This window comes from Lagenorhynchus albirostris, chromosome 1, assembly GCF_949774975.1.
Source record: "Lagenorhynchus albirostris chromosome 1, mLagAlb1.1, whole genome shotgun sequence".
Taxonomy (NCBI): domain Eukaryota; kingdom Metazoa; phylum Chordata; class Mammalia; order Artiodactyla; family Delphinidae; genus Lagenorhynchus; species Lagenorhynchus albirostris.
The window spans coordinates 171,848,055-171,874,162 of record NC_083095.1 but is presented as its reverse complement, the minus strand read 5'-3'; the positions used below and the strand labels follow the sequence as shown (position 1 = coordinate 171,874,162).

Sequence of the window (26,108 nt, the reverse complement as noted above, 5' to 3'; positions counted from 1 at the left end):
TTGAAAAAAAGAATGGCATAAGGCCTAGTGCTGTCACTGGTACAAGGCTCTTTGGCCCTGACATCTGATTACTGAAGAGATCGTGGTAGTTTTCCCGTGCCTCCGCTGAGGTCGTTATTTTCTTTTTTAATTAAGCTAAATTAGGTCAGTGAGGACAAAATGAATCTTGCAAGTTGCCTTCACAAGGGTTTTCTCTCTCGGAAACACAGTGGCAGACGATGATGTTTCTACTGACTAGTTCTACCAGCGAGGTTGTGCCTGCCTGAAACCCTAAACAAAGGAAGCTATCTCTTAGCCTGATGGGCTACGTGGTCAAAGGACGGGCAATCAAGATTTGTCCAAGAACGCAAATGGCTCAGCTGTGGAGCAAGTCTACCCAGTTGGTAGCAAGGCCAATGGTTCATCAGGCTCTGCTTTCTGTGCAGACACGGTCACGGACTCCCTAGGGATCTCAAGGGCGCGCGTGTGACCGTCTAGCTTTGCCGCCTGGCACACAGCAGGCACCGATTATCATGAGTGATTTGTTAACCTAATGAAATGTCAGTAATAAATTAGGCGCCGTGCCTAAGGTTTGATCTGTTGCATATGTGTCAAACCACTACCTGTAGAGCAGAGCACGATCAAGCCAGGGGAAGGACCTCCGCACCCTCCGAAGCTCATTTCTTGCTCCCTGTGTTGAGCTCCTGAATCTTCTCCCTTAATTTCTAATAGTGTATTTCTAGGATTTATGTTGAGCACTTCAGAGGATGTAAGACCCAGCGTCTTTCTCAGTCACGTGGTAAGAGACAGGCTTGAGAAATGTGTCCTTAATGCTTTGCACTGCTAAGTAAGGCCCAGATGCTTTGCCCTATACCTCACCACAGAAAGGGTCTCTATAATCCAAACATGACATGGGAGGAAGGGTGCCTTTATACAAAAATCTGAGAGCAGACGCATCCAACTGCATAAATGAACATCCCATCAGGTGTTCTTCCTCTCCCACACTAACCAAGTTCTTTGTTTCTCTCAAGAACGATAGTCTCTCAACATTCACCAAGTTTGGTTGCGTGATGAAAAGTTCCATTATGACAAAACATATCAACTGCAAAAGAAAATTAAATAGGGAAAAAAACCTCCAACCAAACACCCAGCACTATTTGATCTTGTTTTAAACAGAAAGTTGTGGACACTTTAGAAAGAAAGGCAGCAAGTGCATTTTTAATGGATTTTATCCACAGGAGAAATGATTACAACCAGAAAAGCTTTAAAGTGTCAGCTGGTGATGCATTTTTCTTTATCCCTTTTATTTTTATTCAGAAAGAAATTGAAGGCATATGGCAAAGTGCATCATTAATTTCTTATTAATTTCATAATATGAAGGCAACCAGTTAAAATAGTAGTGTTACAACTTTAAATTACCGAACTCACTTGGTATTTAATGAGAGATTTAGCACAGCAGGGATTCTGTTAAATTAAGTTGTTCCTTCACATCACAGTGGGAAAACAGGTGTATATTGGTTTAGAATTATGGAAATGTTGACTAATTCCAAGGCTTGTAATCAAACAGAAAGGCACCCTGTAATATTTTTTTCCCCAAGAATATGCATTAATCTTTTAACTGGTCCCTTTTCTTCCTGCCCACCAAAGCTCCCAGCTGATAGGAAACCACTTTCATGTTCTTCCTGGAGCTGTTAAGGGTGACGCTGATCAGATAAAGCAATACATAAATGCAAGATGTGGAACTCTGTTCCCATGCGCCTAATTTGAAATGGCAGATGTAGCAATACTGTGTGCACTGTGAAGGCTAGGAGCTTACAAATCAGACCTGACTTCTCAAAATTTTCATTTAACCCACCTCAAGTAATTGGGCATCGGAAATTGAACTGGATAAAAAGAAAGCTGAAAACAATCCACAAACCATCTTTTCCAACCCCAGATTTCTTGTCCTTAATAATGGGTTTCCAAAATCACCAGCCCTGACTTCTGCATGCAGAATTTTTAAGGCGAAAAAGAGACATGGGCAACATTTTTTTTTTAATACAGAAGATGCTATTTGTTTGCTGAGAAAAGGGTCAGAGTAAGATGTCCCAAACGGGGGCAAACTCATCAGTCATTTGTAGGTTTTCCAACACGGCCCATTCATCAGATTACTTCTGCGTTTCTAGGGAGCATCTTCACGTATGAAAATTGCATGTTAAGAGCTATGTCCCTCTCCTAGTGGAGGTGATGAACTCAAATTAACCAAGCTCTGCATTAATTTAAAAATAGGATGTGATGTGCCTCTATATACCCTAAATACTAAGTAACAATTTATCATCAAGTAATATTTTTAAACATACCTAGAAGGGATTTTGTGCACTAATTACTGTAAAGTATTTCTTTCTAAAAGAAGGAATACCAAGTGGGTTTTGGGGTGGATTAGGAGCCTGGGAAATAAAAAAAATTTTTTTCTACCATTGCCAGTAAATATTTAACTTGGTTGCTTCGTTCAATAATGTAATCTAACGCTGCAACCTCCTAGAATTTACGTTGGAAAAATTCCATTTATACAGAGAATGAAGCTGAAATGATACTTAAAAAATCATTAGGCAAAGCACTTAGACCCAGTAAAATCTCCGTTACTAAAAACCACCTTAGAAGTTTCAGGGAGAAGTAGTTAAATTGAATTGGGAGGGAGAATTCTGGTATCACACTTGCTTTTCTGAACCACTGTCTCTCTGATTTGCTCGCACAAAAAGGGGAAAACCAAAGTGGTGTGATTTGAGACCAAGGTTCATAACTTATTACTTTTTGGTTATTACGAAGCTAATGTTTTGAAAACCTTCTACTGACTGCCTTGTCACTAAAACATTATACAATTTTCAATTGCGCTAAGGTGGTGAATTAAACAAATGCTATCTTTTCTGGGGGTGACAGGGTATCAAATGACTTGTGTACATAGGTTAGCACGACAGATGAATGATAAAAAGTTAGAATTATACGCTGAAAACATTAGGGACATCAAGTTATCTTTCTTTTACTATTATCAAACCAGGTTTCAATAAAATCATTAACATAGCACTGATTACCAGAGGTTCTTCACTATCACCTACACAAATCATTATGCTATTAAACTAACTCATCCCTGACATTTGAGTCAACAGGGAAGATATCCCGACAGCACAGAGAAATTTATACCAGCATACACTAGATAAAACTGTCCCAGCCCCCCAGAAATCATGTATTCTGATGAAGTAGCTATAGCCCACATCAGTTCACTTCTAGTGAATGGTACCAAGCATCCAAAAGTACTGGGAAGGAAATGGAAAAAAATTGTAAGCTTTGTATTTTCTGTTCTCTATCAACATGAAGCCGCAAATTGGGCATTAAAACATTGACTTTGTTAACCACCATTGACTGTTTAGAAACCATTAGGAGGTTGAATATTACGGCTGTGCAGGGTACATTTTTGTCCTTTCAAAAGAAAAATCTAAGGACTAAATTTGAAAAGAGGCTCCTGGTGAGTAAAAGCTTTTCCTTTTCCATTTGCTCCTCTCGTGCGTGTGTGTGTGTGGAGTTTCCCCCCGTTTTGAAATTGCAGCCCACCCAGTCCTCTTTTCAGCCACTGCGAGCCAGTGGGGTCACTCTGATTTTCTAACCAGGGGACATACGCTCTGAGAGGTCTTTCTGTCAGCGGTAATGCCAGCGTTTCTTGAGGGGCTGGCCAGCTGCTCTGGCTGCTGCAGGGGGGACGGGAGGTGGGGTCAGCACACCCTCCTCAAAAGCCCAAAGTCATTTTTGGCACTAAGAGCCCATCACTAGAACCTTCAGTTGAAAGGACCATTTTCAAGCAATAAAGTGATTTTGGTACAAAAGTAAACCGACTCACCCCAGGTAAAGTTTTAATATTGTGCAGTGCATTCTGGGCCTCAAGTGCAGCTTTTCTTGTATAAAATGTTACGAAACAACAACCTACAGAGAGAAATGAAAAGGTTTTAGAAATTTCTGTGAATGCTTTGCTTCGATATAATGGAGACTGGGGCGAACGAGTCATCTACTTAAAAGGATGCACAATTTAAAAATAAAGTGCACGGGAACAGTAATAACAGCTCAAGCGTTTACACAGCGCCTTTCATCCTAAATCATATTTATTAGCTTCTCCCCACTCTGGGGAGTCAATTCCGAACTGTGCACCAGCTACGGGGAATCCAGCTGCTCGGGAACGAGGGCGGGAGGTGGCGGGTGGGTTGATGGGGGACTGGCGGTGCACCCACGGCACCCAGCGAAGTGCTTAATCACAAGCAAAATGGCAAAAACTTACATCGACTATCATTTTCTTAAAGAATATCTCCAGAACATCACCCTTTGAAAACACTTTCTCAACTCCGAGGTTTAGACAGCTGGATGATAAGCTCCCCAGGAGCTGGGATTGTGCTTTATTCTTTTTAACTTCCACCACAGTACATAATGCAAAATTCCATACATGAAACACGCAGTGTTTGTTCGCTGAAATGAAAGACTCTATTTTAACCAGTTGAGAAAGTACGCTATGATGCAGTGGGCATATGCTGAAACACGTTTGCAGACTCTGTCCCGTATACTAAATACGGCTGTGGTATGTCAACTGGTAACCTCTTGACTCCTCGTTTCTCAGAGCTGATGGGAGTCCAGGCTGAAGGCCCCTCCAAGAGAGACCGGCATGTACCCTCTTCCCACCCAACTCCCTCCACCAAAGAAAATGGTCTTGAAAACTGTTTACATTCCTTCTGCATTCTAAAGGATGGCTGACCCCTTCTTCAACCTGTATCTAAATACACTGGTTAACATACGTGGTTAGACCAGAGGAAGATACCGGTTAATTATCTATTAATTAGCATATAGTTTCTTAGCACAATCAGGCTTAGAAAAAAGGGAAAAAAACTTTGGAAATTAAAAAAAAAAAAAGATGCTGCCTCTGACCTGGGCTGCCTTGGATGAGTTGGGTTGAAAAAAATAGCAGAGAGATGCAGTCACCCAGATTGTACATATTTCACCCTGGTCCTTATCCTAATGCTTGGAGAGGTGGAGAGAGCCTTGAGAGGTCCTCAAACGCCAAGTACAGCAAGTGGCATGAGAGAAATTCACAGCACTAAGGCATCAACATTGGCTCTATTCAGGGGAATGACGTAAGTGAGGCCAAGAACAGAAGAAACGTGGCACAGCTGGAGAGCAGGAAGTTGGCACCACAAACCGTCAAAGGTTCAAAATCACACACGGGCATCTACTTTTCAAAACGAAACTCATTCAAAGGAAGAAAATAAAGTACAGTACCATCCATACAACATTCCAAAATGCATACGCTTCCTCCTTATCTGGAAAAAGGAAACTTGGACCCTTGTTGTCAAATACTTGGTTTCACTGGAGTCTACTGAGATTAAATATGTAAGACCTCCACCTCCTGGACAAAGGAGAGTATGATCATAGCTCCTCGGCATTTAAAAAACTCCATGCCTCCAAGGATCAGAAACTCTTGAAGTCTATCATTTGCATGATGGAGGGATACGAAAATTATGAAGTATCTTTAAAGAATCACAGATAGACAGAGTGTTCCTTTTTATATGAGCTTCCCACTTCAGCTATTTGAGTTCTTTGACCAGAGTTCATTTGGCCATACTGCCAGGTGGTAGATTTTTTTCCTGAACTGATCAAATTAATGTGTGATTTCCAGCTTCAATGGCATAACCTAAGCCCAGAAAAGCTATAGGAATTGCTTCAAATCAAGGAATGATTTTAAACAGCAGAGTCAAGTCCCAGCTTCCAGTATCCATCGTAATCACTTTAAGAGGAAGAAAAATTATATTCCCCTAGGCTTGATACAGAAAGAACAGGGAAAGAAAACCATGACGCAAAAGAATATTTAAAAAGAGAATGTATAACTGAATCACTGCTGTACAGCAGAAATTAATACAACATTGTAAATCAACGCTACTTCAGTAAACTTAAAAAGAAAAGAAAAGAGAAACAGGGAAAGACATCATCTCTGTCTTCCAAAAGCTTCTAACAACCAGACTTTGAGTAAGTTCTCCTTTCTCTCTCCTGGGCTTATGGGGTTGGCTTCTGGGTAAGAAAGCAATGAGGACGCTCCGAACTTCCACTTCAATATCGAAGCTACAAAATCTGATGTTTTCAAGCAGGTAGATTTTGAGGGTGTGATACTTAAAAAATAGAAGATTTCGGATGCAGTAGAAGTCACAAGGCAGTTTGCATGCCTGGAAAGAAGGCAATTAAGGAAGAATGATCTCAGCAGAAGGAAAACAAATGCCAGTCTGGCCACGCTCAGAGCTAAGAAGGAAAAGTTGAGGTCGGCCTAAAAGAACAGTGTAATGACAAGGGGAACGGAAACTGTGAATGACACATGATAAGATAAAAGCAACGAAGAATAAAGATGATGTAAACTGAAGGAATCTTGTTGTTGGGCCACTGTGGACCCAACACATAGCGGTCTCAGGAATAAAGAATCCCTTCCTGCCTTAAACACCCAAACAAAATCCCTACCACTTCCCACGGCCTGAAATTCCACTGGGAAGGTGCAGTTCATTTGCTATTTAAGTATTAAAATGCTACCCTTGAGGAAGGTAATAGGTAACTGTTCCTAGCTATTTACACCTTGCATTTGGCAACTTCAAGTGTTTCCCTCTTGAACAAGGTTCCTAGTGAACAGAAGGTGGTTTCTGTGCTTGTTTTGTTTTGCTTTGAGAAAGGGCAAGTTTGAAGCTGATGTCTGAGCAGCGTGGGATGGGGGTGAAGAGGAGCAAGAATGCAGCGAGGAGTCTTAATGGACAGAAGGGAGATGGAAAGATATTCCAAATCTCCAACTCTTTCCAATTTCATCCAGGGTCCACTCTGCCTATGTAACCGACGAGGTGAAATCAGGGATTTGTCACTACAGATCCTCTTTGAACTGTGCATAGCTTTGAACTCTTTTACTCTAGTCCCATCTAAACAAAGACCTTGGAAGAACATGTCCCTCGAAGCTCCAGTTCTAGTTGTAATACACAGAAGAGCATCCTGGACACCACTGGTGATACGCCTAAGCCCTCACTGCTCACCGACCCCCAACCCAAAAGCTCAGCTCCATGCTTGGCGAGCGAACTTGGGAACTTTGAAGGAGGTATCCCACCTCCAGGTGGGCAGAGACCCAAGGCTCAGTGAGTAGAGCTCGGGCTGAATTTCGGCCCCGACTTGTAGCCTCAGCTGGGCACCCTCATGCAATGAACCACTCGCACCAACATGGGGGATCTGGGGGAATCTCACCCCAAGACTTCTTTTGGTTTCACACATTCGGTTCCTGAATGACTCAGTGGAAACTACCTTACTTCCTCTAGACCTGAGTTACTTTAGCTGCATCACCCCTAAAGCAGTGAATAAAAACCAGGTCTGGGGACTTCCCTGGTGGCGCACTGGTTAAGAATCCGCCTGCCAATGCAGGGGACACGGGTTGGAGCCCTGGTCCAGGAAGATCCCACATGCCGTGGAGCAACTAAGCCCATGTGCCACAACTACTGAGCCTGCTCTCTAGAGCCCACGAGCCACAACTACTGAGCCCTCGTGCCACAACTACTGAAGCCCGCGTGCCTAGAGCCCGTGCTCTGCAACGAGAAGCCACCACAATGAGAAGCACACGCACTGCAATGAAGAGTAGCCCCCGCTCCTACTTGCCTCAACTAGAGAAAGCCTGTGTGCAGCAACAAAGACGCAATGCAGCCAAAAATAAATAAATAAAATAAATTTATTTAAAAAAACACACACAAAAAACCCCCCAGGTCTGCCTACCACTCCCTCCCCCTGAAAAAAAAAAAAAAACCTACATGGATATATAACCAAAGGGTTTCATTCAGAATAAATTTTTCTTTTAAACAGTCAAAATTATTCCTGGGCTTCCCTGGTGGCACAGTGGTTGAGAGTCCACCTGCCGATGCAGGGGACACGGGTTCATGCCCCGGTCTGGGAAGATCCCACATGCCGCAGAGCATCTGGGCCCATGAGCCATGGCCGCTGGGCCTGTGCATCTGGAGCCTGTGCTCCGCAACGGGAGAGGCCACAACAGTGAGAGGCCCGCGTACCACAAAAAAAAAAAAAAAAAAAAATTCCTTCCCTTTCTTGGCTAAAAATGTCTTGTACTTCATTCAGCATGCATACTGATTGACTTAATAAAAGTAATGTTTCATTAAGTTATCAGAAAATCTGCGGTAGAAATACTCCCAATTTCAACATTCATCTTAGAGTCAGCCATTTGTGTTTTTCCCCCGATGGGACATGAGTCTGGACACTTCCAGAGTAAGAATGTGTTTCACAGACCCTTGCTTCTATGAGTACTCTCCCAGCTAAACAACCACAGGCTTTTTTAGTAGTCAATCACTTGATATACTCACTTAAAATCTTAGACCTCACACCAGAGGGCCCACATCACAAAGGGGATGGGAACCAGGCAGGAGTGAAAAAAAATAAAAATAAAAATAAAAAATAAATAAAATAAAATCTTAGACTCATTGACTTGCGGAGATCATTTCAACACAGGAAGGGAGAAATATCACTAACGTTTGCCCTGAGATGGTGCTCATCATGGCAAAAGGCCAGGGAGCGACTCTGGATCCTAGAAAACCCGTGGAGGTGCAACAGGAATTTTCTTTCCTGCCTACCCTAGCTGGATGGACAGCTGTTAAGGGAACCACCTGGCTTTTAGATTTCCCTGCACCAGCTGTAACTCAGGTCTGAAATTTACCAGATTCGTTTTGCAGGTCAGCTGCAACACCAGATGGCCCAGTAGTCTGATTCGGGGGACAGACCTCCCTCCTCCAACCAGGCTCTGCTTCCAACATCATGGTAAGGTGGGTGGTTAAACGCCGACAACAGCCCCGGGCACTCTTCAATGGTCAGCGGCTGCGCCGTGCACCCGAGGTGACCACCCCTCCGGTGTCAGCATCGCTCCCAGAATCCGCTTTCCCTGCTGCCTGTGGAGTGCAGAGCAAGGCCTGACGCACGTCACAGACGGGAAGCCACCTGCCGGGGGACTCCGGGGATGCGCAGAGCCGAATGCTTCAGCCAGGCTCAGCCCTCCTGCTTTCTGCTCTGTGCGGCTCCACATTTTTCTGCGCTACCCGTCTGACGGAGTCTCATAAGCACTCGCACCTTATAATTCTTGCCACCTTTATCCCCTGGCTCTGGAGTTTCTGCCAACGGCAGCAGCCAGCTTAGGAAAGATAAACATGATGGCCCACGCCCAGGTGACTTCGTGGCATCTCACTTTCCAAGAGTTTCAACAATTCACTGTGTTAATAAGAGCTCTGGATTTCAGAGCCAAAAATAAAAAAATCCATGTGTTGCATGTCTATTTATCAGGCCCATCCCCTTACTCCCCACCACGGCTCTCTAAATTCACAGGCAGAACAGGTTAGGGGGTAGAACTAGAGAGGTGATTCCAGAACCAAGTATCAGTGTTTCGGGCCCATACGGAGCCTAACATGCCCACCAGTGATGACTCCTGTACTGAACCCCAAGAGATGCTGCGGGGGGTATCACGTGAAAGCCACGGGCCATTACCATCTCCCTGTGAATTCATTTTGCGGCTGACCCCTGGGAAGGCCACTTAAGACAGATCTGTTTGGATGGGAAAGAAGGTCTAGGGAGAAAGGTCCTGGGGTGCGGAGTGCCCACTGTGAAGGCCACCGGTGTGAGGCCTCACTATGGGCATCTCTGGATGGTCAGGAGGCACCCAGGGGACGCTGGGTCCCAAGGGAACGAGTCAGGGGGCCTGGCAGCTTTTGACGGCCCCGATTCCCACAAGCTGGCAAGTTCAGCAATCTGGTTGCCCATGTTCAGCTTGTAAAGCAATGTGTCATCAGGATCATAATCATGTGATATGATTAGACCATCTTGTACCGTAAGTTGAGAATGGTAATTCTCAGAGACGCCAAGAGCTACCTACTCCAAACAGGGTAGTTGGTGTCTGACTGTATTTCCTCACAAATATTTTCTGCGGCCATAAAAAGTTCCCTCAGGTATTCTGCTGGCTTCACTGCTGAATCATCTGAGACACTGGGATGAGGCTTCTGCTGTTTCCAAAGATAAAGCCTCAAAGAAGACAGGCCAATGGTCTCTCCACACACACACACACACACACACACACACACACACACACACACACACACACACACACACACACACACACACACACACACACACACACACACACACACACACACACACACACACACACACACACACACACACACGGAGGGGATTTAAAGCCATCAAGAAGACACTCAACTTTACTGAAAGACTTTAATTTTAAATGATCAAGTAGACTTATCCTAAAAGAAACCATCTGGATTATCACCAATCTTTTCAAACCACAGCTGTTTCTCTTGGAAAAGCCTAACTTGGAAACTCTTGGTAATAATACTCACAGGGGAAAAAAATGCACTACTTATGCAGAGACAACCAGTTTATATCATGGCCTGTCCTGAGTCAAACAGCACTTAATTTGCATTCTTCCGTGTGGAGGGTGGTGTAGACACAGCCCGAGAGAATGGTACCGAGATCACATTTTAAAATTAGTTCTTCCCTGAAGAAAACTGACACCATACTTGTTCAAGAAACTTCTCTGAGGTTACCAAATTGGGGAGGAAGGAAACTAAGGTTTGATGCTCTGAAGACACCATTTTATAAAAAGACACTTTTAAGTCTTTGGCTCTAAAATATGGACAGCATGGTAGTTTTTTACTCTATCTGTGTGTTTGTTTTAAAGAATCCAGGTATGAAGATGGTAGGTCAGTGACTTGAAAGGTTTGCAATTATTGAAATAGTCACTTGTCCACTGTGGGGTAGAAATTTCAGATCACATGCCAACAATTACACTCTCAATGGCACAGGAAGCCAGCCCTACGTATGGCTGGTCTAGTGGAACATTCCTCACTATTCTCCTGGAGCCACCAGCTCCCTCTCCTTGAAAGGCTGCTCTCATAAATGGGAGAAAGGGCCTTTTGGGGAATGTTCTCGTCCTGACTGCTAATACTTTTTCTGATGAAACTCTTCAGTAATATCTTAATATGGGAAATTGTGGAACGTTTTCTGAAATACAAACAACTAGACAACTTGAGGATAGAGAAGGTGAAAAAATGATTTCCCACAATGCTGTGGCCAAGCTGGTAAAATAAACAGTACTTCAGGTTCAGCGCTTCTGGTGTTGTGTACGTGGACACCTGTCTCCCCAGGTCAACTCTGTCCCTGGGGTATAAAGAGGGGTCCATCCACGTCCTCAAGGTCACTCAACATCTTGTACAAGAAATCTGCATCACTGTCAAAACCTACACAAATAAACATTTGACAACAATCACAGAAAAATCATGTGCTGGTTGAACCCTGTACGTACTTCTTTAAAAAAAAAATAGCCCCGGCAGAGAGATTCAGTTCAAGCTGTATTTGAATTCAAGACAGCAACAGGGTCACCATGGTGTAAACTGAAAATTCCTTTAAAGGCTGCCTTTGAATTCTAAGGGGCCGTCAGATCAAGAGACCAAGGCCCTGCGAGGCTAAATGACTGAACCTGCTACGGTTTTTTTCTTTGTGAATGAAGCTCTCTTTTGTCTACACATTTGCAAGCAAAGCAAGTGCCTCCTTTACACAAGTCCACCTGCAGTTGGGATCTTGGCTTCGTGTCTAGTCGGTTGCACAGTTTAAGTCAAAAGAGGACGGACTTCTCACCGTTGCTTCCCCTTATCATCTGTTTTCTCCCCCAAACTCAGCCACTATGTAGAGAATTTCATGCTTCTTTGAAGGTTGTTGATCTCAGTGGTGCACTCTGCGCTCAAGTGAATCTCCCACATGCTAAGTAAGGTTTTGACTATCAACCATGGGCTTACCCACTGCCAAGACCCTTGACTTTCAGTTTCTACGAGGCAGTTCAAGGTTCAAAAACCCCATCCAAAAATCCCCTGAATTAAATTGTTAAAGTAAACTTAGCACTGACCTTAAAAAAAAGAAGTAGCCTTCCAGGGGTCTAGAAGATGACCCTCTAGAGTCTTGAGGAAAAGGACAATGGCAAAATGCCATCCAGGAGGCAAACTGGTCCCCTGGAGAAGCACGGATGGATCCCCTTCCTCAGCCTAAAGTCCACCCCCCAAAAGAACTCGGTTAAAAATTGGATGTCGGTTAAAAACCACATCCAATGCACCGTTATTAACTTGGGGCCTCCACAGTCCTAGGTCATTCTTTATTCTTTCTACTTTGTCCTCAAAACATGGCTTGCTTTAGAGGAATGTAAGATGGGACTTAACATGTAATGCTACTGATGTCACAAGCTGCATTTAAAATTCAGTCCCCTGGAACCCTCCTACACTGCTGGTGGGAATGTAGATCGGTGCAGCCACTATGGAAAACAGTATGGAGGGTCCTTAGAAAACTGAGGTTAGAGCTACCATATGATCCTGAGCATACATCTGGAAAAGATGGAATCTCTAATTTGAAAAGATACACGCACCCCGATGTTCACAGCAGCACTGGTTACAATAGCCAAGACATGGAAGCAACCTAAGTGTCCATCAAAGATGAAAGGATAAAGAAGATGTGGTACATATACATGCAATGGAATACTATTCAGCCATAAGAAAGAATGAAATTTTGCCATTTGAAGCAACATGGATGGACCTAGAGATTACCATACTGGGTGAAGTCAAACAGAGGAAGACAAATATTACATGATACCATTTATATGTGAAATCTACAAAATAATAGAAGTGAATTTATTTACAAAACAGACACAGATTCACAGACATAGAAAACAAACTGATGGTTACGAGAGGAGAAAGGTGTGGGGAGATATAAATTAGGAGTATGGGACTAACATATACACACTACTATATATAACAAAGATAAACAACAAGGACCTACTGTATAGCACAGGGAACTCTATTCAGTATCTTGTAATAACCCGTAAGGGAAAAGAATCTGAAAAAGAATCAATCTATCTATCTGCCTATGAACTCTATCTATCCATCCCATCTGTCCATCACTATCTATCTACCTATCTATCTTTCTATCTATCTGAATCACTTTGCTGTACACCTGAAACTAATACAATACTGTAAATCAACTATACTTCAATAAAGAAAATAATAACATTCAGTCCCCTGGCTGCTAAACACATTTATGAGTTCCCTAGTGTGATTTCCTTATCGTGGCCCCTCTGAACCTGGATGCTGCCCCAAGGTGGTTGTAATGATATCAACTGAGATATCAAGGAAAAGAATTTTAAAAAGCAGCGAAGCAGAAATTCCTTAAATGGTAAGAACCTGCAAGAAGATGAAAGGGTTTTGTTTTGCATCCTTTTTTTTTTCTTTTTTTTGCTTTAAACTCAAAAGTAAGAAAAATAAAATTAGAGGAAGTTAATGTGTCATCTTTCTCTTGGCTTCTATGCCTATTCCATAGAATCAAAGAATTTTACAATTAATTAACTCGCGTCACCCAACTCTCCATCCCCCTCTCATAGCACGTTAGCCAAAAGCCCACAATCACACAAGTAGCTCAGAGCAAAGGCAAAACCAGCCACGTCACTAATGGCTCACAGCCACCTTCAAAGTTAATGCCTATCATAAGAGAGTTTGCCATGAACCACCCCTGATAGCTTCTGCTTTCCTCTGAAGGATCCTCAAGAATGCTTCAACCTCCTCTCATGTCACTGAAAATGCCTTTTTACGCCCCAAACCTCTCCTGTTCTAAACTTCTAACAGTCTTCTCTAAGACAAAGCACTTTTTCCCCTCTCTATGTAAAAGTGGGACTTCCAGAGCGAGAATATAACAGCTACCCAATACAAATGCCACATCCTGTAGAAATCAACTTTTAATGAAACCGTATCCAATTAGCTTACTTTTATAGAGTTTCATATAATGGGCACCCTGATGTAAAAAGTAATACCATCTGGCCATTACCTAGGAAGCAGACGGAGCCGTCATTCTGCTTTCAGTACCTGAATTATGTGGACACCACTGCTTGGCCCACCCACTGCAATCCCAAGGGAATCCCCAGGGACTTTCACTGACAAAGCAGGAGCTGTGCTTATGACTTCTGGTTGCCTGGGGCACAGATCCTACGCTCCTCCAAGAACCCCGACTCGTGTCCCCAGCAGGAGGACCCCTAGGCAGTAAATCAGTGCCAACTTTTCAACCAGGGAGAGAGCGCTGATCTCACGGGGCTCCGTGCAACCCCGCACCCTTTCCTGAGACGCCACACCTGACATGCTGGGACCACAGTCGGTGAATTGGCCACAAGATCAGTCTGCCCTGGTGACTTTTCTTGAAGGAACCATCTCCTGATACTCCCATGGCCCCGTGAAGTGAGGCACGCTCCCCAAATTCTCTGCCAGGCAAACGGAGTTTCTTTCTTTTTTTGACCTAGATTAAATCTACCGCATTTTTAAGCCTTTCGGGAAAGCAACCAGGAGGGATGTGCACGATCTGTGTGTACTGCAATACTTCCTCACCAATTATTATGTAAATCCCAGCAACTGCAGGACACAGATCGAAAAGATATCAAGGGCAAAATTGCTGGGATCTGCTTTTTCCCTTTTCCCTGGGCCTCTGAAATAAGCCATTTAGGTTAAACCATTTCAGTGTAATAGCTGTAAAAGTATCTGAAGAATTTTAAAGTCACCCCTTTCCCCTGATGAGACAATCACTGCACTTGGTTGTTTCTTAAAGGCTCCCACTCTGCTCTAAGCATTGGAAGGTGAGTTTACGGTGCCGTGCGTGTTTGCCAAGGAGTCATGGGGACAGAATGTAGAGGGCAAGCAGTCTCCTTTGTTAAGAAATGCAAGGGAATAAGCAAACTGTGGATTTGATTAATTTGTATTTTTAAAATATTAATTCTAGGGTAGGAGGGAGGGCTATATTTTTTCTTTCAAGGTAAGAAGAAAATAGGTTGAACATGACAAGTCAACAAGAAGGCCATACTGGGTGGTCTCCCTCAAGTCAGTGTGTCTGGCCCCAATTCCTGGGCTGGTCAGTCCCCCACGAGTCTTGGTGGCAGAGAGGGTTCTAGGGGGCATGGCAGCAAAGGCTTCTTCTCCAAGGGTCCAGAGGATTGAGCAAGGCCTCAGGCTGAGTTAATCAAGATACCTTGACATAGATTAAGGAAGGTGTCCCAGGGTTAAATGTGGTAGAAGACAGTTCCAATTAAAAAGGATTTAGTTTCAAAAGCACCGAGGGACCTCATTAAAAAGAAGTTTCTAATATAAGGTTATTGTGTAGTATGCGTTCTCTTGGGGACAGGATGGCATTATAATTAGGAGCCTGGTGGCAATGAGAGTCATTTTCCTGTGATTCTCAATTCAGCACACTGGGCCATGAGATGCTTCCTGGCCAGACCACTCTCTGAAGTCTCAACTTCACTGTCCTGCTTTGATGGTCGGGCAACTTGTATTTGCCAAGTCTACACATTCAGACCCCTTATGTCGGCTTGAATAAAATACAGCTCAGCACTTTAGCACCTACCAGTGGTATCACCGGTATTCCAACTTCTTATGGGCCCGTTCTAGGTGGGACTGGACTCCTTTATAAGAGGCTTTCAATCCAGACTAGAGCCAAGGTATTTTTCCTGTTATGGGGCTGAGCAAAGTCATATCTACTTCCTCATTCTGATCTTTACGGGTCAAAATGAAATGGAGGCAAACTCATTGGCTATAGAAACTGTGTGTTGGCTCAAGTAAAGTTCTGCCCTTATTTTAGACTTTTCCTGTAGCAGATGGCTCCAGAGAGCTGATATTTATGGGCGTTATAACTGCCTCGTCCACTCCCATGAAAACTAAGGCGTCTTTCATGTGCATGTAGATCGGGGACGGAGATATTTTTACAAATTGCCTGGAACAGCAGAAATCTATCAGAAATGCACTTTTGTAGCCAAGTATAAATTGATGTTCTAGTGATAAAAGGCAAGCATCCTTGGTCCCAGAGTTCTCAGGGCAGAGACTATGACAGGTTTCAAAGTGGCCCTGGATACTTCCTCCCTGCTCTGTTCATAGAGCTCTGCTGAGTAAAGCAGTCGTCCTTTACTAGCACTTCAGACGGACTGGGTGTTGGACACATTTCTGAAACTCTCTGAGCTGCTTTTCCTTACTTTTAAAATGGGGTAACAGCAGCTCTATCCCAGGGTTATTAAACAAGGTAATTTATGAAAATGTATATAGACCACAGATCCTGGTGTATACACTGACGTGCTTAATAAATGTTAGAGGTTATTGCCCACCGTAAATCGGTTACGTTCCTCCATAAAGCCCCTGGCCCACACAGACCCTGTGCAGGTTCCCTACAAGGCAGGCGAGAGACAGTCAGCATTATTCTGATGATTTCACACAAAAAAAGCCCCCGAGGTACAGAAAGACAGCATTCACATGCCAGCCACAACTTCACGCTGCTCCCTGCTGGCCTCTGGATGGAAGGGAGGCAAGCGAGCCTCTTTTGTAAGTGATGACCATACACCCGGTAACAGGGTTTGGAATTGATTTTGTTGTCTTGCTTTCTGAAGTAATTACTTGGAACTGGCCAAGTCCGCCCATTTGCATGGCCCTTGAGGACCCTGGACATCCATTTACGTGGCCTCTGAACAGTCAATCCATTTTAATGGAATCGTTTTGAGGACTTTCCTTTTCAGAGTACAACAGAATTACCCCCAACTGTACACTTGATGGTACTCCCCCAAGAGGCCAAAATTCCCTAAAACAGTGAGTTATTTGAAATAAACCCTGTGGCTGTCTAATGAGCATACCTGGGTTTCATTACTATAAAACTTTAACCACGGACCTGTCGTTTTCCTGTATTTTACAGCAACCGGGGAGGGGGAAAAGAAAAAAGAGCAGTGATCCTGGGCTCTGCATGAAGAGGTGGGGTTCTAAACGTCAGGATCAGGAGAGGAGAGGAAGGGACATGTGGGGAGGAAGGCTGTGGACAGATTCAGGCATCCCCTGAAAAAAGGGGTTCCCAGCAGCTGGATTTCATTTTGAGAGTTGCCATCACACAATGACAAGACACAAGAAAAAAAAAAAATTAACTGCCTGATGATGAACTGCTGTCCCCTACAGTGAACCTGCTATAGCGGTTCAGTTGTTACTTCGTTATCATGCCACCTAAGGACCAGCTGTGAAGGCGGGGAGCCGCTTCTGAAGGTTCCTCGGTCCCCTTCACAAGGCACAACATGAAGCTGGGCTTGTAGGTGCTTTTGAAATACTTATGGATTGACTGTCCTCAGGGCCTTTTCCCATCTGCTCGCCTCACAGCAATACGGTTTTCTTCTAGACTTCATGTGTCATGAGTCTTTCTGATTTGGGCTACTGGTGATGAAGACGGTCCGTGCAATACTCTTGAATCCATTTTCTGAGAAATGATCCTGGTAGAGCCAGTCAACTTCTGACCTGAGGTAGCTGTGGTTTGATGGTTAGGTGAAATAGATTTTGATCCATCCATTTAGTAAGTTAATGTATACACAGTACCAAGCTCAGAATTGGGCACACGGAAAACACGAAGGAACGGTCAGCTTGTTTTCTTCCTTCTCTTGTCTGATATCGTTTTGGGGGTACTGTAAAGGTTTCTTCTATATCTAGAGTGATCCAGAATTTGGAGAGTGGGAGGGGGAATATGAGTCATTATTCTGGGACAACAGATGAAAACCGGGCTGTCGCAGGTAAACCCTACGTGCCTCTTCTCCACCGAGATCTCTCCAAGTCCTGACTCTCCTCCTTTGGGCTTCATCCTTATGGCTTGAAGGTCAGATTTATATTAAAACAAAAATTCCTTGGAAAAAACAACACTGTGATCTATTTTCCAGTGATTTATACTAGAGTATAAATCAATCTCTGACTACAGGCTTTGATAAGAGTATACACAGTGTGAATGTCAGGGTTGGGGCATGAGGTAGTGCCATGGAAAAACTCTTGTGGCTGGGGAAAAAGAAACTTCACTCATGGGCTTCCCTGGTGGCGCAGTGGTTAGGAATCCACCTGCCGATACAGGGGACACGGGTTCAAGCCCTGGTCCGGGAAGATCCCACATGCCGCGGAGCAACTAAGTCCGTGCGCCACAGCTACTGAGCCTGTGCTCTAGAGCCCCCGAGCCACAACTACTGAGCCCATGTGTCACAACTACTGAAGCCTGCGTGCCTAGAGCCTGTGCTCCACAACAAGAGAAGCCACCGCAATGAGAAGCCCTCGCACTGCAAAGACCCAACACAGACAAAAATAAATAAATAACCAAAAACAAACCAAAAACAACTTCACTTGCACTGTAATTTCGACAAGGGCTGGTCCAGATCTGACTGTGATCCAATTTAAATCTTGGACTGGAGAGCGGAACGGAAAGGGGCCTTAGTAATCATCTAGTTTAAGTCCCTATTTCCAGCAAAAGAAACTAAGGCACAGAGAGGAAGTATTTGGATTTGCAAAACCTGAACCCCAATCTCACTCTTGACAAAGACCTAGAGATGATCATACCAAGTGAAGTAAGACAGACAGAGAAAGACAAATGTCATATATCACTTACATGTGGAATCTAACATATGATACAAATGAACTTATTTACAAAATGGAAACAGACTCCCAGGCATAGACTCACAAACTTATAGTTACCAAAGGGGAAAGGGGGGGGAGGAGGGATAAATTAGGAGTTTGGGATTAACAGATACAGATACACACTACTGCATATATAATAAACAGCAAGTAGCTACTGCATGGCACGGGGAACTATATTCAATATCTTGTAGTAACCTATAATGGAAAAGAATCTGAAAGAGTGTGTGTGTGTGTGTGTGTGTGTGTGTGTGTGTATAACTGCATCACCTTGCTGTACACCTGAAAATAACACAACAGTGTAAATCAACTATACTTTAAAAAAAAAGAACACTGTGCTTCCTCATTGCTCTAAATGTCAACCCAGATAAATAGCAAGGGTGGCTTTCCATCTCTCAGGAAATTAAGTAAGTATTAACTGATGACGGATACAAGAAAAATATAATACACGGTCCCTGCACTTGATGTGTTTGATATTTAGCAGCAGAGTCAACTGCTCATTCGTTAGCAGGTAGACAGAAGACTCATCTTCTTCGCCAGACACTCTCTCCCTCGAAAACTTCAGAGGGAAAAGGTGAAGTATCTGCTTGCTTTCAAGGTTATGGAAAACTCTACACACTGGCTGACCAGCAGCCACTGGGCTTCGCTCAAGAATAACGTGCTGTCTACCAGCCTTCCTCACCCTGCACAGACGCTGAAGTAGTATTTGATCTACGAGCTTTCGTTTTCCTCAGTCTCTGCCAGTGACGCTTACTCTTCTGCTAAACCTTTTAGAAGAAAGGAGAAAGGAAATAATACCCCGCAGGTTCCCATTCCATCCTCTGATGACTGGATGAAGATGGATTTCCAAGTCTTTAGCCCCTTTTGAACGGAAGGGCTACTGCTCGTCTGGATTTCAGACAAACACACACGATGATTAAGGTAGGGGCAGGAAGAGAGGCATGTTGTAAAACACTGTGCAAAGAGCTAAAAGGCCCTAGGCAACAAAGATCATTGGTATGGGTGAAGCCTCTGCTGTACTCGATCGCTCCCTAATTGTGCAGATAACAAATGATAATAATACTGCTTTGTAGTTACAAGAGATGTTCTCCCACCACTAAGGGTCTCGTAGTTAGTTCTCAATTTTATTCTATCATGAGCAGATCAGTAATTAAAGCAATTAAAACAGTGGCCACTGCAAATATCTTTTCATTGACTGTACTGTCCTGGAATACTTTTTACGTTAGTGAGAGGAAGAGCTCCCTTCCTGGATATAACTGTGTTAGACTAATCCTAAAGTCGGTTTCAATTCCCCGAGCACGTCCACTTTTGTCGAAAGGGATGTGGTCCACATCACTGCTGGGTAGCGTGGAGAAGGCAGTGCAGGATTCAAATGCACCCTGGAAAGCACCAATGGAATTCCCCACATCTCGTGTCACCCTTCTGGAACATTTGGAAGGCTGGGTGCAGCAGCCTTCCAGCCTTCATTTTTGGACCTAGGTCACTGATAAATAATTCAACCACTATTCACCAAATATATTTATGCTTTTAATTTCCATGATGGTAGGTTTCTACAGGATTCAACATTGTGACAGGAGGGGGAAAAAACTCCGATGAGTTCTTTCCTTGTCAGTCTTAGACAGTGAACTATATGCTAAAGAGCTGTCGTAAATGGATATATTCCAATAGCTGATATAAACCATAAAAATAACTATGTGTCAAAATGACTGGTGAACTTGATCAACTAAGTGACGCAATCGGCTAATTCGAAGAAAAATTCAGGTTTGGACAGGTGTATAAGCATTACACGCGAGCGTCACTGTATAACCTTGTCTATACAGCGAGGCCTGTAGCTAAATCCAAAGACTAGAGGGTGTCAGGAGTTGGGTCTCCTTACAACAGGGCATTCTCAGCCTAAGACTGCAACACATGCACAAAATACCTTTCCACATCCAATTACATCTTAAAACAGTGTTTCTCAAACTTGCCTGAAGATCATCGTTGCTTGTTTATAAATTCCTTGGAACCAACCCAGGGGCCTCCCATGGGATCAGGATTTTCAGGGCCAAGGCCTGGTCATCTGTACAAGTGTCCCCCACGATTCTTATCCTCTGGGGAGCCTGGGAAACACCACCTGTGGCAAAGCCCACCAGCTGCCCACCCAAATCCATTCCTCCCACAGGGCCAGGAACGCAGCAGAGGGCAGGGTGAGGCCACGTGGGCTGGCTTCTTGCCACGTGACCACATACAGTCTAAGGGGACGTGAGTGGAGTGACACTTGCTGCTTCAGGGCCAGGCCACATTTTCCTTCCTTTCCTTCCGGATGGATGCACATGGCAAACGACCACAGCAGCGGCAGCAACCAACCCAGGGGAAGGCCGAGCCACAAGGTGAAGAAGGCTGGTTCCCTGTGTTGCCACGTGGAGGAAAGCGGCCACCAACCCAGAACACCCAGAAGGGATTCTTGACATGAGCAAGGAGGAAACTTCTGTGTTGGAGTCCTAACACATTTTTAGGCCTATCTGTTATAGGAGTTGGGCCTCTCCTGATTACTACAACGTCAAACGGTAAAAAAAAAAAAATATATATATATATATATAAAAATATAGTTGAAACAAGGACAATGTTATGAGTGCTCTTCGACCCACACCTTTAGCACATTGTTGGCGTCCTGCCCAACGTAGCTGTGCTAAAAACACACCAGAAGGATCGAAGCGAGTGTGCTTTAGAATTTGGTTTCAGAAAATCAGAAGTTGGTGGACAGCTATAGAAAAATCAGGTGGATAAAGCGAGTGGTGCGATTAAACTGTATTTAATGGTTTTGTGGTGAGAATACTTTTTTTTTTTTTTTAAACAAACCACTCGGCAAAATTGACTAGATTCACAGGAGGACGTAATCTTGATAGGAGAGTCTAACGCATTTCAATCCACATCGCTAAATGATTCCTAATTTCATCTGCTTGTTGGTGAGATTTAGTCCACGAACACAAGTTGATTTTTTGTCTCCTCTTTCAATCTTTTCTCTCTTCTTTTTGTTACCACTTCTCAAAGTGCTGATTCAGCAATTCAGGTTTATCCCCCCCCCCCACCCCTTCCCTCTACTGCTTCTCCAACCTATTAGCATCTCAAGTGGGTCTGGGGACCAGGCAGGGCCTGCTGTGCAGGTGGGTACAGAAATCTGACCTGGAGAGGTCTCAAGGGGTTTGGACCAAGTTGGCAGAGGAAGGAGGCCATCTGCTGTACCATTTTCCTGGGTTGAGTTATGGGTGTCTCCAAGTCCTTTTGGTGCCTAGGTAGATCTGCAATTGTTTTAAATCCCTCCAAAAAAATTCACAAAAATAAGCACATGCCCACATGAAACCGAACATATGCGATATCAAGGTGTAGCCTACGAAAATCTAGGGAACAGGTATTTTAAAAATTTAATAAATTCACCTCTTTTCTTTATCCCTGTTGGTTGAGAGTTCATGTGAATCTAAAGAGGTATACAGAATACTAAGTATCTTTGTGCTAAGAAGATGCTTTGAGTTTTTTAGCATTGTGACAGAGGGACAAAGAAAAATTAGTACTTCGAACGGAGGTGAAGGTGAGGTTGGACATGAGAGATACCTACACGGAAACACGATTCCTGATCAGTTTGTAGGCAGCATGGAAATCATATAGGCTAACGGGTTCTTGCAAACTACTTCTAAAGCTTCTAGCGTGGCCTCAAAGAATTCATTTACTCCACCCACCCCCCAAACCTCTCACAGGACCGCCAAGGCAATAGCTGGAAAGTCTGGGTGCGTTTGAACATCATTCACTGTCTCCAACCACAACTAGAAATCTGGAAGGTCCCTCAAAAGCTGTCCCTGGAAGATCTGCCCTAAAATATATTCTCTGGAATGCACCTTCCGTGACCCAGTTTCGCGACATGGATGTCAGGGTGTCTCTGGGCGCTGACTGTGCTGGAAAGCTCCCAGGTGGGAAATGCAGGCCATTCAATCAGGGCACATCTAGGTTATGTGGAGCCTGAAGACTCTGACTGGTTTCATTTCATTAGACTTCATCATACCCCTTGCTCTATGTTAAGCCTTCCTCAGTACTGCTTTAGGGAAGCTATGCAGAGATGGTAGGGAGAGTTAAAAAAAAAAAAAAATTCTAAATTTCCAGCCGTCAAGCCTAACTTCTTGCCTGTCAGCAGCTTTTGAAATATTGATGGCGTTTTCCCCCTCCTAACAGACAAGCTGAGTGGAGTCTGGAGAGCCTGCACTTAACTGTGACTAGAAATAGACTCTGCGTAATTAAATATATTTTTCAAAAGAAGGCGTACTCACACCGGAGGGGAGCCACACCCATCGATCCACCTCTCCAGGCCCGATCTGTCTAGTGCAGACTCTGGACAGTGCAGTAATACACGGGCTTGTGCTACGTGCAAGCCTGACGTCTACTTCTGACGCATCTAGCCGGGAAGCAATACAATGTGGGGCCCATGTTCAAGTAACAACAGAAGAGTGTTTGTCTGGAGGGACAGGAGTCTGTTTGGGAGTGATTTAACTATATATTCAAGAGGGAAAGAAGAAGCCAAGAGGTGATGAGCAACTGAATCAGGAAGAGTAAATCGTCACAGAAGCAAACAGGAAGCATCTTGCACTGTCTTCTTAACCAAATGGCTTCTCACTGTCCCCAGTTCAAGAGGTTGGAGCCAGAGAGACAATATTCTCGGGTTCTAAGAAAACTAACATTTCTTCCTTGATAATCTCTCACCTTTAAAAAAAAACAACAACCATACAACCATACATGATACCTCACCCACCTCTACAAACCCCTATCCATGAGGCACCCCTCCTTACCCAACAGAGAAACTGTTCTTGGGCCACGAGATGAGAAGCGCCCCAAATACAATTAATTCATTGTATTCTTTTTTCTCATGAACTGAAAAACTTACATTCTACTTTCAGTTCAAAGACAGGTTGTGTAATCTCATCGGCAGACAGTTACATAAAAGATTTTATTCCGAGTTTTGAGTCTTCCTCGAAACATCAATAAGTTGTCCATGGATTTTTGCAAACGTCTTTGTAAACAGAGTTATTATCCCTACAGACTACATAGCTTATGAAAAAAAAAATCTATGATGCTTTTCCTTCAGGTGAGCTTTGCAGAAAATGCTAGGTCTGAAGCTGACCAAATAACCTTTCCCTTTCAGGTCTTCTTCAATACATGGTGATGAAAGGAGAATGCTAAAAAGGGGACACCGCTCTGGAAATTTTTTTTTTTTTTTCAAATCCTCCTGACTTTAGATATCTTTTGACTGCTTTTAGGACAAAAGAAAACTCTAAGAATCAGTATCCTTATTTCCAAGGAGCCTACCTACATCCAGATGAGTGAATGAAAGTCTAGTCTAATCAAGTTTATCTGAAAACAAAAGGTCAAAGGTAGAAAAAGCCACTGACAATAGATTAAGTGTTCTGTCTCCCAGGCCTTGCCCTAAGCTTTCAAGCTCCCAGGAGGTCTGACCATCACAACCCATGTTTTCCCTCTAAGAAGATAACAAAATAGAACCATCCAATTTGGAAAAGGACTTGGTGAATGCAGTTTTTATCAGTGGCTGCATTCGGCTCCCATGTTTTAACTACAGCAGAATAATTATTTTGGAGATTGTACACTGCTGAGCGGAATAAGCTGTAACACTGAGAGATAACTGACAGATTACACAACCATCTTTTAAACGTCTCATCAGTCTTAGAACAGCAGATAAAACTATTTCATGTGTACCAGCGGGCTCCAGATTAACCCTGCAGAGTTCAAAACTGTGGAATCAAATAACAGCTGACTCCAATTTAAAGCGCTAAATCACTGGCGAGTGGTGACATAGTTCTATGGGGTCTGGTTACCAGGTGACAGTTACTGTACATTTTAATCCAGCTTGTGTATAAAAAAAAAAAAAAAGGAGTATTTTGCAACCGCCTCAAAGCTGCCACAACAATACATTTTTAATGGAGTAATAACAACAAAACCTAAAGAAATAGCCTTAATAAAACTGTCAGCATCAAAAAGATACAGAAGATTCCTCGTAAAGGCATGAATTAAAATCCGCAGTAAAATATCTACCCGTAAAGCAGGCAGGAACAGATTTTGTGCACATGCACCTAAGTATCAGACTCCCACTTGGGAATAAAGCTTTAAGAGTTGCCCCCCGCCACCGTGCCACTGACCATGTCAGTCAAACAGAAGCAAGATTCTATTCAGCACATTGAGCATGACAGTCCAAAGGCCAGTCTGTGTTCCTTCCACCTTGCATTGTTTAAAAGAAAAGTGGCTCTTTGAGAGACGGCCGATCAATGCTACTACTGCCTTCCTTGGAGGTATCATGCAACCTGGACGCCAAGCTGGATTCTGGAGAATACAGAGAGTGATTTTTGTTTTCTCTTTTCCCTGTTGACACCTGATAAGGGCCGCTTTGCTACCCCAGTATCTGTTCATTTCATGGGAACCAGGACTTGAGATGACAATGGATGCCTCCGAAACCACAAAGCCTTTTTGACGCAGGAGAAAAGAGGTGTCCCACGTGGCGATGGGAGGCCCCTGGATGAAGCCGTCTGCCTGGTCGAACAGCAGGACCACTGGCCTGAGTCCAAGGCGGTGGCCTTCGTCCCCCGTCTCCCAGCTGGGCAAGTCCCTGACCACCTCCAACCACAGATTCCCGTTTGGTGTACCATCAAGACGCCAGCCCCACCGTGTGTACTCTCAGGGCCGTGACGGGGGGACAAATGCGACGATGATGTGGAAACGGGGCCTCTGCAGATGGAAGTTATTATCAAACAGGGTGTCTAAACTTGCTTGTTTATAAACCTGGATTGGCGGCTGCAGAAGCTGAGCAGCTCTTGGGAAATCGCTCTCCATCCCTTCTTGTCCTCGACAAGGAGGCCAACCACACCCGCGGGCTCTGTAGGGTCGCCATGGGATGACGGGTCCAAATGACACCTTTATGGGTGTATATGATCACACACTGCTAACCAAGAGAAACAGCCCACTTATGGATTCGAACCATATGGAAACGGAAAGGATAAAGCCATTTTCGAGGGGCTAATGCTTTTCCCCAAGGTGCGGGTGCCCCACAGACGTGGACAGAGCAGGTTTACACGAAAACTCTAAACTGTCGCATTGAAGGAAGGGCATTAATAGCCGTGGACAACGTCTGCGAATGAAGACATTCGAGAAGCCATCATGTTTTCAACGCAGGTTAACAATAAGGCTATTTTTCCACCCACTCTTTGGCACAGCTGTACTGTTCTTGGCCTCAAGTCGGAGGCGATGTGAAACACGGATTCAGAAGATAAGTGATATACGGTTACCAGTGCCAGTTCATGTAAAATACCACTGGATTGGAAACATGCTGTTTATCGCCTTAGCACCCCAACTCTGCATTTGCTAAAAAGCGGAGAAAAAAGGAGCCGCGATTGCTAAGGCCTGCCAGCTGAGCTTGGTTTGGAGTACCTAGGTAATGGTGAGTTAACTTGTGTCCTAATTCCAAGCTGACGCCAGCCAAAACTTTAAACAGGCTTCAGCTCCCATCCTGTTTTCCCCGATGACACTGCTTTCCGT

At 44.0% G+C, this 26,108-nt stretch overlaps 1 protein-coding gene across 6 annotated transcripts in view; it reads right to left on the bottom strand.

The window, feature by feature from the left end:
- CELF2 (CUGBP Elav-like family member 2) overlaps positions 1-26,108 on the bottom strand; it is a 527,802-nt gene that overhangs the window by 112,514 nt on the left and 389,180 nt on the right. For all 6 annotated transcript variants that reach the window (XM_060160102.1, XM_060160117.1, XM_060160126.1 and 3 more), the window contains one exon: positions 3,848-3,930. In XM_060160102.1, coding sequence (XP_060016085.1) covers positions 3,848-3,930 — 83 coding nt within the window. The remainder of the gene's footprint in view (positions 1-3,847; positions 3,931-26,108) is intronic.